This window comes from Ranitomeya imitator, chromosome 1 (assembly GCF_032444005.1).
Source record: "Ranitomeya imitator isolate aRanImi1 chromosome 1, aRanImi1.pri, whole genome shotgun sequence".
NCBI lineage: Eukaryota > Metazoa > Chordata > Amphibia > Anura > Dendrobatidae > Ranitomeya > Ranitomeya imitator.
In genome coordinates, this window is record NC_091282.1 from 296,290,619 (window position 1) to 296,307,695 (window position 17,077).

The 17,077-nt window shown below is 45.4% G+C and overlaps 1 protein-coding gene across 1 annotated transcript in view; it reads right to left on the reverse strand.

The window, feature by feature from the left end:
- LOC138663059 (tRNA (32-2'-O)-methyltransferase regulator THADA-like) overlaps window positions 1–17,077 on the reverse strand; it is a 153,431-nt gene that overhangs the window by 118,211 nt on the left and 18,143 nt on the right. Inside the window, exons 4-8 of the mRNA XM_069749162.1 lie at window positions 10,103–10,130; window positions 9,800–9,948; window positions 7,587–7,709; window positions 1,704–1,824; window positions 1,323–1,468 (exon numbers count right to left, since the gene is read on the reverse strand). Of these exons, the coding sequence (XP_069605263.1) occupies window positions 1,323–1,468; window positions 1,704–1,824; window positions 7,587–7,709; window positions 9,800–9,948; window positions 10,103–10,130 (567 nt within the window). The remainder of the gene's footprint in view (window positions 1–1,322; window positions 1,469–1,703; window positions 1,825–7,586; window positions 7,710–9,799; window positions 9,949–10,102; window positions 10,131–17,077) is intronic.

A 17,077-nucleotide genomic window follows, 5' to 3' on the forward strand; every position in this document is an offset into this window, starting at 1 on the left:
GCTTCTCCTGCTTGCTGCCAAATTCAGCAAAGATAAGTGTTTTGTTTTTGTATCTGTGGCACACTGCTGTGTGCTTGTTTCAGTTTTATTCCTGCTCTGTTTGTAGGATTCACTGGAGTTGCAGATATACGCTCCAACATCTTTAGTTAGCTGTAGGAAGTTTTTTGTATATTCTGCTGTGGATTTTTGAAGGGTTTAAATACTGACCGCACAGAACTCTGTCCTATCCTGTCCTATCTAGCTAGAGTGGCCCCCTGTGCTAAATCCTGTTTTTTCTGCCTGTGTATGTTTTTTCCTCTCCGACTCACCGCCAATATTTGTGGGGGGCTGTCTATCCTTTGGGGATTTTCTCTGAGGCAAGATAGTATTCCGATTTCCATCTTTAGGGGTATTTAGTCCTCCGGCTGTGACGAGGTGTCTAGGTGTGTTAGGTACACTCCACGGCTACTTCTAGTTGCGGTGTTAAGTTCAGGATTGCGGTCAGTATAGTGGCCACTTTCTCCAGTGAAAGTTCTCATGCAGCTCCAAGGTCACCGGATCATAACAAAGATCCCCGATGCCTGCGCATTGCAGTACTCAACAGTGCAGAGAAGTACGCCTGCGCAGGAGGGGCGTGCCGAGGAGACTGTGTGGATGACGAAGGGATGCGTCATACACACTAAGCAAGCAGGACAGGGATCGCAAGAAGATGGGAGGCGCCAGACCAAGACCAGCAATGCCCATCAGACCGGACCGGCCCGCAGGTGAGTATAATAAAAGTTATTTTTCTTCTCTTGCAGATCGCGTCGGGGGCTTATCTACAGTATTATAGAATGCTGTATATCAGGCCTGAAAGGTGATGGCCATATCTTATATTGGCCTAACCTGGTGACAGGTTCACTTTAAAGCATGATATACCAAGATTCAGGGTTAAATAAAATAATATATAAAAATTAAAACTAAGATTATTACGCAGCAATGTGATCATGTGCCACTGATATCAAACCCAAGGGTAGAAGAATTCCATCCTCAGCTCCAGGGTAGACAGTACAAAATATTTCTCCCATGGTTGAAGTGTAGCTATAGTTAAGTGCATGGCAGCATTTCTTGGCAGAAGTTTAGAGAAGCGGGCAGTGTGATGGCGTAGGAAATGTCAAAAGATGCTCCTAAGAACCTCTTTCAATGCGGCCACACTCATCATGAGGTACACTTTAACATGATATAGTACATATACACTTATTATTCCCAATGCCAGCCTTCATTTGACATCATTATAAAGGTATTACAGAGAAGATCCCCTACATTCATTTCTATTATGCCATGCGTATATTATATCATGTTACCTGGCCTGGAGAACATAATTTACAGGTCAGAAGATCTTCCCGACCACAGGTTAGCAGCCCTCGTAACACTGATAGTAATCCTACTTCATTTGTTGTCAGAATAAGGTCCGTCACACGTAATTTTCCAAACTGTAATTCACCAGAGGCTGCAAGGCAGATATAAAAGAAAATAAAATATATGAAATTATCATTGAAACATACAAAGGAAAGTGGTCTTGGGTCCGGTGTTCTTAATTTAGCAATGGATACTAAAAGATGTTAATGTGTGTTCTGAACTACAAGAAATACATTATCATTAATGTTCTAAGATAGGACAAATTACAAAAAAAATAAACACAGTAACTTTAAAATATATTCAGAATACTGACTCTAGTTCCTCACCAATTTCACACTGCTGTACAAGGTTCATAGCAGCTTGAGTCGCTGACTCCATTACTGGTCCAGTATTTGCCAGGGCGGCCACAGCTGTCCCTGCTAATAATCGGGCATCACGACTGAAGTTCTTAAAAATAAAATTTAAAAAACAACGTGATCACATGCGAATGCATACACTATACAAGTATTGTCTGGGTATTAGATATGTTTAAACAGTCAGAGTCATGCACACTAGAGAACACACTAGAGAACACGTTTTCAGATGAAATTTTATAAGCATAATCATAAATACACCAACTCCAAAAGACAATAGAAAATAGTTCAACATATCACAGCAGAACTGAACGCAAGTATGAAAAAGGGGTTGTCCACTTGAGAAAAAAAATATCTTATAATGTGTTTATAGGGAACCTGTCACCATGAAAATGACATCCAATCTGCTGGCATCATGTTACACAGGAAGAGGAGCTGAGCAGATATACCGTATTTTCCGCTTTGTAAGACGCACTTTATTTCCCCCAAATTTGGGGGGGAAATGTGGGTGCGTCTAACAAAGCGGATATACCGCTTACCATTACAGGCTGGGAGGAGGGGGTGTCCGCCGCCGCTACCGCCTGCCGCCGCTGTCGTCCGCCGCCACTGCCGGGGTTGTCCGCTGCTGCCCCGGGTGATGCTGAAGGCTCCGGTGCTGCGGGGGGCTCTGGCGACATATTGTGAAAGACCAGAGCCCCCCGGCAGTTCTTCCATGCGTTCCAGTATGACTAATTCCGGGAAAATGGCCGCCGGAATCTCGGGAGATGAGATTTCAGCGCTGAGATCTCATCTCTCGAGATTCCGGCGGCCATTTTCCCGGAGTTAGTTCCAGTATGACTGACTCCGGGAAAATGGCCGCCGGAATCTCGGGAGATGAGATTTCAGCGCTGAGATCTCATCTCTCGAGATTCCGGCGGCCATTTTCCCGGAATTAGTCATACTGGAACGCATGGAAGAACTGCCGGGGGGCTCTGGTCTTTCACAAAATGTCGCCAGAGCCCCCCGCAGCACCGGAGACAGCCCTACAGCACAGGAGCCCCCTGCAGACCCCTCATCCCAGCCTGCAGCAAAGGAGCCCCCTGCAGACCCCTCATCCCAGCCTGCAGCAAAGGAGCCCCCTGCAGACCCCTCATCCCAGGCTGCAGCACAGGAGCCCCCCTGCAGCACAGGAGCCCCCTGCAGACCCCCTCATCCCAGCCTGCAGCAATGCTCCACTCCTGCCTCCGGCAACGAGCCTGGGACCCTGATCCACCACAACCACAACCCCTGGTAAGTAATAAGACGCATGGATTATAAGACGCCCCACCAATTTATTAAAAAATAGTTTTTTCCTATTTTTCTCCTCAAAATTTGGGGTGCGTCTTATAATCCGGAGCGTCTTACAAAGCGAAAAATACGGTAGATCGTTTGGTGAGAGAAGATTCAGTGTAACCTGTGTTTTTATCATTTAATCCTCTGACATTTCCAGGATTTTCAGTCCAGTGGGCGGTCCTGAAAGTGACTGACAGCTATCTCAGTATGCACACTTATACAAAGGAAGCTGTCAGTCACTGATAGGACCTCCTACTGGACCAAAACTCCCAGAAAGGGGAGAGGATTAAACGATGAAATCGCAGGTTACACTGAATCTTCTCTCACCAAACTACATATAAATCTGCTCAGCTCCTCCTGCTCTGTAACATGATGCCAGCAGATTGGACTGCATTATTGTGGTGACAGATAACAGAAATATATGTAATGAATATTCTGGAATTAAAAAAAGGGGTGTCAATGGGAACATTTCAGCACCAGTCCCAGCACCTCCAATTCTGGCCTGAGTGCAACAAAGGAAAAAACAACATGCTGTATTGGCATCTGTTTCACTTTCATTTTTAAATAAGATAATTTTTATCCAATTTTGCAAAAATATGTAACAGTAAAAAAAACAAAAAAGAGCAAACACCCTTGCATTTCCCCTGCCCAACCCCAAACATGACAATTCCCACTAATAAAGAGATAACACTGTATACAGATTAAGATGATCAATATGGATTTTTACGAAAATGACTCCTCTTTGAATCTTTGTTGCTGTCTGGCTCATTTTAATAGCGGTGTCAACCTCTTTCTCCATCACAACCAATGCACAGACAGAGAAGGAGGCTGGCTGAGTTATTGAAAGGAGTCGGGCTGATGTGGACACCTTGACATTGAGACACCTTTCTTATTTCAAGTAGTATATATTCTTACACAAACACATATACAGATCTACAGTATATGTGATATATACTCATACACGTAGCCAATCTAAAGATATTTTTACCAGCTGAAGAATGCTTTTAACATTCATGTTCTTTGCTAGAAAATAATATAGCCTCTTTTAGTAGCCTATGATGGTAATATGTTATGTTGTTGGCTTTATAAATATATCCATCTTAAAGGGAACCTGTAAGCAGATTTATGCAGCCAGCACAAGGAGCAGAATGAATCAGACTCTCACTCGGGTTTTGCAGTTGTGTATATGTTGCTCTGAAACACTGTGAAGTTCCAGGGAAAACACAGGTATTACATACCTGGTAATGTGTTTTTTCATGAGACATGACGGCACCATGAGAGAGGGGATCCGCCCTTCAAGGACAGGAAACCTTCAAGATAAAAGGGGCGGCTCCTCTTTCCACATCAGTTGTTTTACAGAGTACGAGAAGAACTCCGCCGGTTACTGTACACATAAATAATACATCCTATACGGTTCTATTCACCAACACGTGAGGGAGTGTATAATACAAATAATGCACCCAACTAATGACGTGATCAAAAGGGTGGGAATTATAAGGGTGCCGTCATGTCTCATGAAAAAACAAATTACCAGGTATGTAATACCCGTGTTTTTCCATCATACATGACGGCACCATGAGAGTTACAGAGATTTGTATTCTCCTTTAGGGAGGGATCACTGCTTGTAACACTCTTCTCCCAAATGTGAGATCAGAGGTAGCAGATAGGTCTAGCCCATAATGTTTAAAAAATGTAGACGGAGAGGACCAAGTGGCCGCCTTACAGATTTGGTCGATGGTAGCATCTGCTCTCTCCGCCCACGACGTCGCCATGGCCCTCGTGGAGTGGGCTTTCAGATCCTGTGGAACAACCCTGCCTGTAAAGTAGGGTGTTTCCTCCACCACTGTCTTGTCAATACACTCCTGACACAGTTTTTTTTAACTCCAGGATGTTTTTAAAGGCTTTTTACACAAGGGACATTCCTTATTCTTAGCTTTTGCCTTATATTTTTTGGAGATCTCCTATACTCCACCCCCAATGAATGTACGGAAAGAGGGGCGAGACGGAGATAAGAGATGAGAAAAGAACAGACATTAAGGTACCTTCACACATAACGATATTGTTAACGATATCGTTGCTATTTGTGACGTAGCAACGATATCGTTAATGAAATCGTTATGTGTGACAGCGACCAACGATCAGGCCCCTGCTGGGAGATCGTTGGTCGCTGAAGAAAGTCCATAACTTTATTTCGTCGCTGGATCTCACGTGGACATCGCTGGATCGGCGTGTGTGACATCGATCCAGCGATGTCTTCACTGGTAACCAGGGTAAACATCGGGTAACTAAGCGCAGGGCCGCGCTTAGTAACCCGATGTTTACCCTGGTTACCATGCTAAAAGTAAAAAAAAACAAACACTAGATTCTTACCTACCGCTGTCTGTCCTCCAGCGCTGCGCTCTGCTTCTCTGCTCTCCTCCTGTACTGGCTGTGAGCCGGAAAGCAGAGCGGTGACGTCACCGCTCTGCTTTCCGGCTCACAGCCAGTACAGGAGGAGTGCAGAGCACAGCGCTGGAGGACAGACGGCTGTAGGTAAGTATCTAGTGTTTGTTTTTTTTTACTTTTAGCATGGTAACCAGGGTAAACATCGGGTTACTAAGCGCGGCCCTGCGCTTAGTTACCCGATGTTTACCCTGGTTACCGGCATCGTTGGTCGCTGGAGAGCGGTCTGTGTGACAGCTCTCCAGCGACCAAACAGCGACGCTGCAGCGATCCGGATCGTTGTCGGTATCGCTGCAGCGTCGCTTAATGTGAAGGGGCCCTTAGCGTGCTGGACTTTCTCGAAGTTCACTCACCACTCGGACGCTTAGAAGTATGAGTACCGGATCCGGAGGATGGCTGGTTTTCTCAACGTTTCCCAGTGAGACCAAAGAATCCTCCTTAGCATGGTGATCCGTCCGCACACTGCCCGAGCGGCTTCTACTGCTGCCATGGCGGATCTGGCTCTTCTCACTTGAGCGAGATCGCCTCACTTGCACCTCTTGCTGTGGCTGTAAATGATCTGGTGAAAAAATCTCCATCCTGCTAACTGCCATGCAGCAAGAGCAGTCACGTTCAACCTGGACTGGTTAGTGACACCTGGCAGTACTACTGACCGTCTTTAAATAACTTCCTTTCCCCCCCTTTTTTTTTTTTAAAAGAACACCTGGTTGATCCTGCTTCTATTAACCACTTAGTGCTCTGGTGCCTGTGCGCTGTAATTAAGTGAATGCACCCCATATGTTGATTTAATAAAATCATCACCTGGCTGATCCTGCCTCTGCCGCCGATCAGCCTCAGCTGGTAAATCAATGTTCCAGCATTTGTGCCCCATTCTATGCGCTAAGGGGGAGACCTGCTTTTAATGCTCAACAGGAAGGGCCCCAAACCTCCGAGGAGACTTACCCAGCCCTGATGTGCCTTACGGGCTGCATTGCCACCTTTGGTCAACAGGGGGGGCACCATAAAAATGACCCCCGTGGACAGCAGGATTTTATGGCAACAGAAGGGAAACGCTACATGCGGCATTGTGTCACGGGTTGTGGCCATGCTTCGCTCAGGGGGGCATGGATATACATGGCCCCCGAGGCGACTACCGGTACTTCTGTCTTCAGAAGTCTTCATCTTGAGGGTTCCCCATCAAGGACAGGAAACCAACTGATGTGGAGAGAGGAGCCGCCCCTTTTATCTTGAAGGTTTCCTGTCCTTGAAGGGTGGATCCCCTCTCTCATGGTGCCGTCATGTATGATGGAAAAACACATTTTGATTGACCGTTTTTTTCCTATACAGGAATCATAGTGGATATAAGTTATCATAAACTTTCTTTGGACTAGTTATCATTTTCCCGGGTCGATGCTTCCAAGCATGTTTTCCCTAAAATGCCAGGGTAGTCAAGAGGTTAGATACCAAGAGAGCTAGTTATAAACGAGAGGTGAGTCTAAGGCATAGTCAGGTCAGAGTCGGGGGTCAGAGTAACAAGAAGGTAGCGGATCAAGACAAAAAGGCTATGCAAATGGATGGTCAAACGCAAGGTCGGGTAACAAAGATCAGAAAACAGGGTATTAGAGCACAGAGCAAATACACATTACTTGAGCTAAGCTACAACTGGCAAGGTCTGATAATAGCTAGCTAAATAGCCAGGTAATCATTCAGAAAGGGAGACAACTGGAAGACCCTGAACCCAGCCAGATTGGGCAGCTGGGCTGTCAATCACAATACAGACAGCCCTGCACGCTTCTATCTAAAGGAGCGGCTGACCTGTCACTCACAGTGTGGTGGAATCATGACAGCCACATCGTAAGATATACATGGCTGCAAAAATAAAGCCAATGTTCGATTCATGCTGGGTGTTGTGCAAGCAGCATGAATCATCTGACAGGTTCCCTTTATTAATTCCGCCATACTTCACTATAACTGAAAAGTTTAACAATTCAGATGTGGTCGGATGCATTTCTATTGAATGTCAACAAAAGCATTGTACCTAAATGTAGTATGTACAAAATGACACAGCACAGCAAACTGAAAAATAAATAATGGATCAGATGGAAGTATTAAAAAACATAATACCTGATCAGTAATTATTTGAAGGAGAGATCCAAGTATGCTTTCCACAGGGTTTGCAGTACAAGCAGATTCCCATACCAGTGGGCTAATACTATCAGCAAGCTCTCTAAACAGTTGAAGGCACAACTAGGGAGAAGACAATAATGCAAGACATAACCTTCTCTATTAAAAGTAATTTTAGAAAATAAAGTAAACCAAAACCCGCAATAAATACAACAGTACACTAAATCTACATCAGCTGCACATAATGCACAAGTGTAATACAATATCTAAGGAGTTGTCCAGTGTTACAAAAAATTACATCACATACATGAAAAATCATGTCATTTTCTAAAGTACTTTGTGTTTTATTTACTCAGCATATGAACTAATATTATCACCTATAGTAAATAGGAAAAACCTTGTGAACCGGATTAGAGCATAGAGACGGTGACACATCCGCTGACCTAACCAGTCCAAAAGAGAGGTTACAGACATTACAGCAGGGGATCACAGCTGAACATTTTCCTGCCTGTTCTTAAATAAATGTTTTACTTCAAAGAAAGACTCAGCTGTGATCCCCTGCTGTAATGTCTGTATACTCTTTTGCTTTCCCCCCTGCCCAGGAGCTGTGGTATGATCAGACCGTGCCCCTGTATGCTCACACAGCCGTGACACAGCAGATAGCAGGGACACAAGGGGATGACACGGTTTGGGGGTGACATGCTAATTATTGGCTTTTGAACACTGTCATAGGGTCTATTACAGTGATCATAATAAACCAATAAGAAAAATCCCCATTGTTGACTGCCAGCAGATCTCAGCGGGTGTACTGCGCATGCTCCCGCAATTTTTTTCCAAGGAAGTGTTAGAAGAGAGCCAAGGAAGGAGCTGGAGGGACGTGGGATGGAGATGGTTCCGGGAGGGGCGAACTTGGGGACATAATTTCATGTCATGTATATCATGTCAGAAGAGATAGAAATGTTTTTTAATAGTGGGCACACTTTTTTTTTTTTAACATGATTGGTGTTATTAATTGAATAACAGAGATCACGTGATCGGGGACTGGGAAAAAGATCCCTGGTTGTGTTCTCCAGGGTCTTCGCTACCTCCGGTAGTGGAAACTCCAAAGAATTTCCAACACTGGGGGGAAGGGGGGCAAATAAGGAATAAGGTTCCTTGACAGTTGCGGTCAGTGGTCGTAAAATGGGTTCTTCCTTTTCTTTACAATCATGGCTACATGCTGTATGACCCATGTTAGCTTTAAGACATGTTCACTAGTGATGAGCGAGTGCACTCGTTGCTCGTTTTTTCCCGAGCACACTCGGGTGATCTCCGAGTATTTGTTATTGCTTGGAGATATAGTTTTCATCGCCTCAATTGCATGATTTACGGCTTCCAGATATGCTGAATACATGTGGGGATTCCCTAACAAACAGGCATTCCTCACATGTATTTAGCGTATCTGGAAGCCATAAATCATGCAACTGAGGCGATGAAAGCTATATCTCCGAGCAATAACAAATACTCGGAGATCACCCGAGTGTGCTCGGGAAAAAACGAGCAACGAGTACACTCGCTCATCACTAGTGAACATGTCTTAAAGCTAACATGGGTCATACAGCATGTAGCCATGATTGTAAAGAAAAGGAAGCAACGAGTACACTCGCTCATCACTAATATTCACATGTAACGTTTTTGTGCTGAATTTTTTTTATGCAAATATGCTAATTAAAAACTGAAATTTTTAGAACCAGCAAAGGATATGAGATTTCAGAGATCTCATACACTATTGTATTTTTTTTTGCTGAATGAATTTGAAAACTGCAGTTTTTTAAATCTTCAGCATGTCAATTCTTTCAGCTTTTTAGCAGCATTTCTTCACTCACACAAAGCAATGAGAAAGTGAAAAACCAAAGCAAATAAAAGTGTTTCTGATGCATATTTGGTGACTAAAGCTAACTTAATTAAACATGTAAGTAGACAAAGCACACAAGTAATCTTCAACCAAAAAACCCTACAAGAAAAACGAGACAAAAAAGCATCAAAACAGCTGAAGAACAGTGTTTTTACTACCAAGAGAGTAAACACAGCAAAAATGCTGAGAGTGAATATAGCCTTACACTGCTCTAATGACATGCAAATATTCAATTCTCTGACTCCGACACAATCACAACTACGGTACTTTTGATGCAAAAATAGTTTAGTACAACAATCAAACCAAATTTTCACCTTACTTTAACACAAAGATGACAGTAATCAGCATTGTGAGCAAATTCTCCACGTAACATTGATGAAAAAGTTGAAGAGATTTTTGAAAGTAAAGCTTGTAGATTTTTTGCAAAATATGTCCGTCCAGAGGGGCTTCCTTCCAAAAACATACATACTACAAAGATAAAAATGTGAAGTCTGCAATTACTACATACATGTCAATGAAATAAAAATTAACAGAAAATATTAATACTTATTAAATATAGTTTTTTTTGTGCTTCAATAAAAAAAGGAAAAAAAAACAAATTAAAATATAAACATTGTATTACCTGTTTGCAGTTCCAAAAGCTGAAACACCTATGAGAAAAAAAATAAGAGGGATGTATGACTATCTGCATCAGGTGCGGACACAGAGTCCTGTGCAGGGTCTGCCCCCCACCAGGCCCCACCTGCATATACACATGCATAGGTACAAGTATGTTATCATTAAAGAGGTTGTCCACCCCGCCGATCAGCTGTTCTCTGTAGGAACTGACCAGTAAGGCCGGGGTCACACTAGAGAGAAATACAGACGTATGAGAGGCGCAAAAACAACGCATTGAACACGGACCAATGTTTCTCTATGGGGCAGCTCCTATCTGTCGTATATATCTCGCAGCCGTATTTCACGGGTTTAGAAAATCGCAGCATGCTGCGGTTGTCAGCGTATTGTGCAAAAAAATCAGCTAATGAAAGTCTATGGGGGAGAGAAAAATACGGATTACCCACGGACCACACGTGTGACTTTCGAGAAATACGCAGCAGTGTTCTATAGAAAAGCCGGTAATTCAGTGCGGTGTACAGTAAAATCACACTGACAGGTTACAATAGAATAGATAAAATAAATGTCTACACATAGTATAGCATAGTATAGTATATATATATATATATATATATATATATATATATATATATATATATATATATATATATATATTTATTTCATACAGCGCTAGATAGCATATAAGCCGGTAATTCAATTACCGGCTCTTTTGCCAAGTCCTTACCAAACCCGACAGGATATGAGAAATGGTTTACAGTAAACCATGTCATATCAGTTATATTTTTACATATTCCTCACTAATAATGTTAGTAGTTTGTGTGTGCAAAATTTGGGAGCTCTAGGTGTTAAAATAAAGGGTTAAATCAAGGAAATTTTCTCCACCAGAGTGGGAAAGCCAGTGACTGAGGGCAGATATTATTAGCCTAGAGAGGGACCATGGTTATTGCTCCCCCCCCCCGGCTAAAAACATCTGCCCCAGCCACCCCAGAAAAGGCACATCTGTAAGACGCGCCTATTCTGGCTCTTAGCCTCTCTCTTCCCACTCCTCTGTAGCGGTGGGATATGGAGTAATAAGGGGTTAATGTTACCTTGCTATTGTAAGGTGACATTAAGCCTGGCTAATAATGGAGAGATGTCAATAAGACACCTATCCATTATTAATCCAATAGTAATAAAGGGTTAAAAATACACACACACATTAAGAATAAAGTATTTTAATGGAATAAACGCATGGGATTTTAATATCTTTATTGTACGCTCAATCCAACTGACGACCCTCGTCTTCTGAAAAAAAGGAAAATAAAAAAGCAACAATATCCCATACCTGTCCGCCGTACAGTCATGTCCCACACTGTAAACAAATCTCAAGGGGTTAAATACAATTACAACCAGGAGCCTGCTAATACAGCCGCTCATGGCTGTAAACGACTGGGGAATGAATGAAATGATAGTAACGTAGCTTCGGGGACTTGCGGTGCCGTCACCGAAGCTGCGCCCCCTGGTGGCATAAACTCATATGAACTGTAGCGTGAGAAAATATTCAGAAAAATTCCCACGCTACAGTTCAAATGAGTTTATGCCACCAGGGGGCGCAACTTCTATGACGGCACCACAAGTCTCCAGAGCTACGTTACCATCATTTCATTCTATCAAAACCCGCTTGGAGAAAACCCAGGATGGAAGGAAAGAAAAAGGACATAGGAACCAAATCCTCACTCCACCGAAAGAAGGCCTTCCAGTATCTGGTTAGGATACTGGAAGTATGGTTTCAGTATCTATATACGCAAGGATGCTGGTTTTCTCGTCCTAACCATGGTCTCAATGATCTGCTGGGAAAAACTGGCATCCTTTCAGACTGTGGCCTCAAGGGCATGCCGTTGAACTCAGAGACTGAACTCACCAACTCCACGTACCAGGCCCTTCTTGGCCAGTCAGGAATTACGAGAATTCTCTCCACCTTTATTTTTTTCACGACTCTCGGAATTAAGGCCCTGACGACTCAGAAAATCGGATGCCCAATTTTTTACCCCCGGTATATGCATGGTTGATATGGCGGGAACCCTTTGGCCGCCAGTGAGGTGTAGGTTTGAAGGACTGCTTCTTCCTTTCCCCTTGGGCGGAAGAGCGGACCTGCTTGGAGGAAAGCCATGAAGGAGAGAAGGGCTGAAAGGAACGAAATTGGAGCGATCTCTTCCTATTGAAAGGAAATTTAGGTTTGTACTGGGGAAGAGACGTGCTCTTGCCACCAGTAGCATCCGAACTTATTTGATCCAGTCTGGAACCTTGGAAGGAAAGGTTAGTGAGGGCCTTTTAGATGGTGGATCCGCATTACATGCTTTCAACCAGAGAATGCGGTGTATAACAATGATGTTGCTGGAAACCCTGGCAGAACAACTGGCTGCATCCAAGGAAGCGGTCAGAGGATATTTGCCGGCAAGGGCAATCAGGTCTGCCAAATCGGCCAGCTCTTCTAGAGAGGCAGCCGCAGGAACACCCTGACGAAGCATCTTTGCCCAGGCAGACAAGGCCTTTGCCACTCAGGTGGAAGCAAAAATGGGACAGAGGGAGGCGCCAGCTGCTTCAAAAGAGATGAGAGGCTGGAGAGGAGATGAGAGGCTGGAAAGGAGATGAGGGGCTGGAAAGGAGAGGAGAGGCTGGAAAGGAGAGGAGAGGCTGGAAAGGAGAGGAGAGGCTGGAAAGGAGAGGAGAGGCTGGAAAGGAGAGGAGAGGCTGGAAAGGAGAGGAGATGAGAGGCTGGTGAGGGGAGGAGATGAGAGGCTGGTGAGGGGAGGCTGCTGAGGAGAGGACATGAGAGGCTGGTGAGGGGAGGCTGCTGAGGAGAGGACATGAGAGGCTGGTGAGGGGAGGCTGCTGAGGAGAGGACATGAGAGGCTGGTGAGGGGAGGCTGGTGATGGGAGGATGTGAGAGGCTGCTGAGGAGAGGAGATGAGAGGCTGGTCTCATTCTGTATATGGGGAGGCTGTGTGGGGCTCATGCTGTATTTAAGGGGCTGTGGGGGGTTTAAAGATATATAGGGGGTGTCAGCATACTTAATTCTGCTCAATATTAAGTGATACAATTAATATTAATTAATATTGAGTAGAATTATTTTCATGCTATTGGTTCAGCCTCCACAACAGTCATGCTCTTTCATCTGGCCCCTCGGGAAAATAAATTGCCCACCCCTGATCTAGAGACATGGAGTGAAAAGCCCACAGATTAGGCTACGTTCACATTTGCGTTGTGCGGGGCTGCGTCGGCGACGCACCGCACAATGCAAAGAAAAACGCACGCTAAAACGCTGCGTTTTGCGACACATGCGTCCTTTTTTGCCGAAATTGGGTTGCAAAAAAAATGCAACTTGCTGCGTTTTCTGCGCCCCACGCTTGCGGCCAAAAAAACGCATGCGTCGCAAAACGCAGCACAACGCATGTCCATGCGCCCCCCATGTTAAATATAGGGGCGCATGACGCATGCGTCGCCGCAGCTGCGCCCGACGCAACCGCGCAAAACGCTAATGTGAACGTAGCTTTAGTCCGTACTCTCACTAAATTACCCATCCAGCTCTTCAAACTATTCTCTCTGAAACGTCCCAGCATTGCAGAGATAAACTTCCCTGTTTGCAGTCTGAGTGATGCTGCCCGTGGTTTTGGTAGTATGAATCGACTGACAGGTTCCCCTTAAAAACCTGTCAGCCAAACCTTGCAACCGTGGCAGAATCAACTGACCATGTGCTGTGTACGAGATCCTCCAGATTCTCACATGACAACTAATGGAAAGGTTTGCTAAGGCTCCTTTCACATCAGCGATTTTCTCCGTTTGCGTCAGATACTGCAGTTTTTCCGCCTCTGTTGTGTAACATATCACTAAGGGTATGTGTCCACGTTCAGGATTGCATCAGTATTTGGTCAGGATTTTTCATCAGTATTTGTAAGCCAAAACCAGGAGAGGAACAATTAGAGGAAAAGTATAATAGAAACATATGCTCCACTTTTGCATTTATCACCCACTCCTGGTTTTGGCTTACAAATACTGATGAAAAATCCTGACCAAATCCTGATGCAATCCTGAACGTGGACATATACCCTTACAGGCCGGCAACTCTGCGTTCGGCCTCATTCATTCCCTATGGGACTTGCGGACATGTGCAGTACTTGAGGTGAGACAAAAAAAACACTGCTAGCAGCATTTTTTTTTCCTGTTGCTGCAAGTACCGCATTTGCTGGATCGCAGCAAAACCGCAAGTGCCGCAAGTCCCATAGGGAATGAATGAGGCCGAACACAGTGTTGCCATAAGTGGCCGTTACGGATGCGGAAAAACTGCCGGATCTGCCGCAAATGTCAAAAATCGCTGATGTGAAAGCAGGGCCGTATTTAGAGTTTCTGCTGCCCTAGGCACTTTTAGTGCTGCCTCCCCCATTGGTGACTATGACACTATCCGCAGTGACTTTGGCAAGAATCGCTGATGTGAAAGTCGCCTTTTGCAGCAGATCGGGCAGTTTTTCTGCATCTGCCGCGTAATGGATCACTTATGGCAACACTGCGTTTGGTTTCATTCATTCCCTACGGGATTTGCGGTACTTGCTGTGATCTGGGAAATGCGGTACCATACCTCCCAACTTTTGAAGAAGGGAAAAAGATGTAAATGTGGCACCCCTAGGGGTATTTGCCACAAAAATAGTTACTGACACTAAACACAAATATTAAGATAGCAAAACTGCACTACCACCTCCGGCCAGAAGGGGGAGCTCCAGAGACTCCCCTTAATCCATTCTGGTCTGAGAGAAGAAATGGCAGTTGGGCCAAGGAGCTGAAAGTGAGAGGTCATACAGTTGAATATCTAACAGCCCTGTGACTGTTACCAGGCCTAAATCACCGGCCTGAGGAGAAGAGGGATAGAGAAAAAGGACATTGTGAGAACCGGGTAGCATTAATCACTACCCAGAACAGGCGCAAAGACGGATACCGGATCCGTGGCTGTATTCATTATATATAATACAGCAACCGGAAAAACGTGAGGTGATATCAGCTTCACTAGGGCCGGACGCAGCAACAGATACAGAGTTCAGCGGTACTCCCAGAGGGGGTAAGCCGATAAAAGGACTCGGGTTGCCCGTCGAACCAGGACCCGGAGGGGACAGATTGGGCCGGCAGCCAGTTCACATACAGCAGCAGGGCCACACAGAAATTGCGCACAATAAGAGGCGAAGACCCCGGCAGGGTCAAAGTAACTCAGAGTTCCCATACAGACTCCGGTGACAGGACTGGTTGTAAATCCCTTTATGTTAAAGTAAACTGGTTAAACGTTTCAGTGCTTCAGTCTTTCATTTGGACAATAGCCATCTATCCAGGATCGGGATCGTCACCGCTGGGAGAACCTGCTGCTGATCAAGTAAGTGCCTGTCCCCTCACGATACCCCTTACACTGTGCATTGCCTGAGGCCACAGCACCGGGTCAAGCCACCCGTGACATCCCCCTCAAGAGACAGACTCCATTGGTCCGGTGCTGGGTATCCCGGTCTCCTGGGCGTCACAATTGGCGTCACGAACAGGATAGAGCCAGCCCATATACCGGGTATTGTGTGCCGTGATTGGAGCCCAAAACTTTGAAAACTTGGATGAAAAATCGTGAAAATTGACTTTATTAAAGAAAATTCCATTTCCCATTAAAAACTATTGAAAGTGACTTTTCCCCATTGGTTATAATGGAGTAAAGATGGCCGCCATCCCCTGAGGTAATCACCTCATAACCGTTAGGCGCGAGACTGTTAATTGAGCTACGCCATTACCTGAGCCCCAGTCTAACTGAAAAACTTCAAAATCCGCCATTACAGAGCGCGCGGCGGGCGGGAGCAGCAGGGGGCGTGTCATTGTGGGCGGCACCAAGCTGAGCGCTCTGACGTCAGAGCAAGGGGAAAACCAATCCTGCTGCACAGCGGAACGAATCTACACTATCCCGACGGAAGCGGAGGACCGGAAGGATCCGGATTAACTAAGGGGGCACAGTATGTCGCAGCACGGAGACGCCGCAGCACCCAACGGCGCTAATGCAGCTGAAAGACAGAGTGTCGATAGAGAGTCCGGTAGCGCAGCGGTGCAAGGAGTGGCACCCATCATGCCGATGCTGATGCCATATACCCCGGGTGGCCCTTGGCTTCCAATGTATGAAGGTGAGCCTAATACCCTTGACGATTTCAGAGAAAAGATGCTGGCCCATTTTGACATGTTCCCTGTGGGTGAAGTTCAGCGTGTTAGTCTCCTGATGATGCAGTTAAGTGGCCATGCTAAGCGAGAAGTCACAGCATGGGCAGCTGATCTAAAAGGCACTGTTGAACGCATATTTGCTGGATTAAAAGCTACATTTGAAACCACTGCCAGCAGCAAAGCTAAAATACGATTCTTTAATTGCAAACAAAAAGTTAATGAGGGCGTGAGAGACTTTGCCTTAAACCTGCAGGAAGCCCTTAAATCACTTACACTGGCTGAACCCATTTTTAACACCGGAGCGGATAAACTGCTAAGAGATCAATTTATGGAGGGACTCTACACCCCTTCTCACCGGGGGCATGTGAGCATGCTTGTTTTTAAGAACCCTGAATTGACATTTGCTCAATTAAAGGAGAGCGCTATACGTCTCCAGCTGGCAGAGGCACCTCGGGATCAGGATCCTGCGCAACCTATGGCAGAGGCACCTCAACAACAGGGAGTGCCAGTGACATCAGCTATGTCCGGGGCCATTGCTAAGCCCCTGGGGCCCAGTACTAATGAGGATCTTCAACAAAAGCTTGACTCTTTAACTGATGTTGTTGCTTCAATGGCTAAAGCCATGCAGGAGATGAGAGGACCCAAGATGGAGTTGTCAAACCGTAGAGAAGGTGTTCCATGGATGAGACCCTGGAGATACCCGACATGGAGAGGACGACCCCGCGACCGCTACCAACCGGATGGACAGCCCATTTGCCGCCGTTGCCAGCAGCCAGGC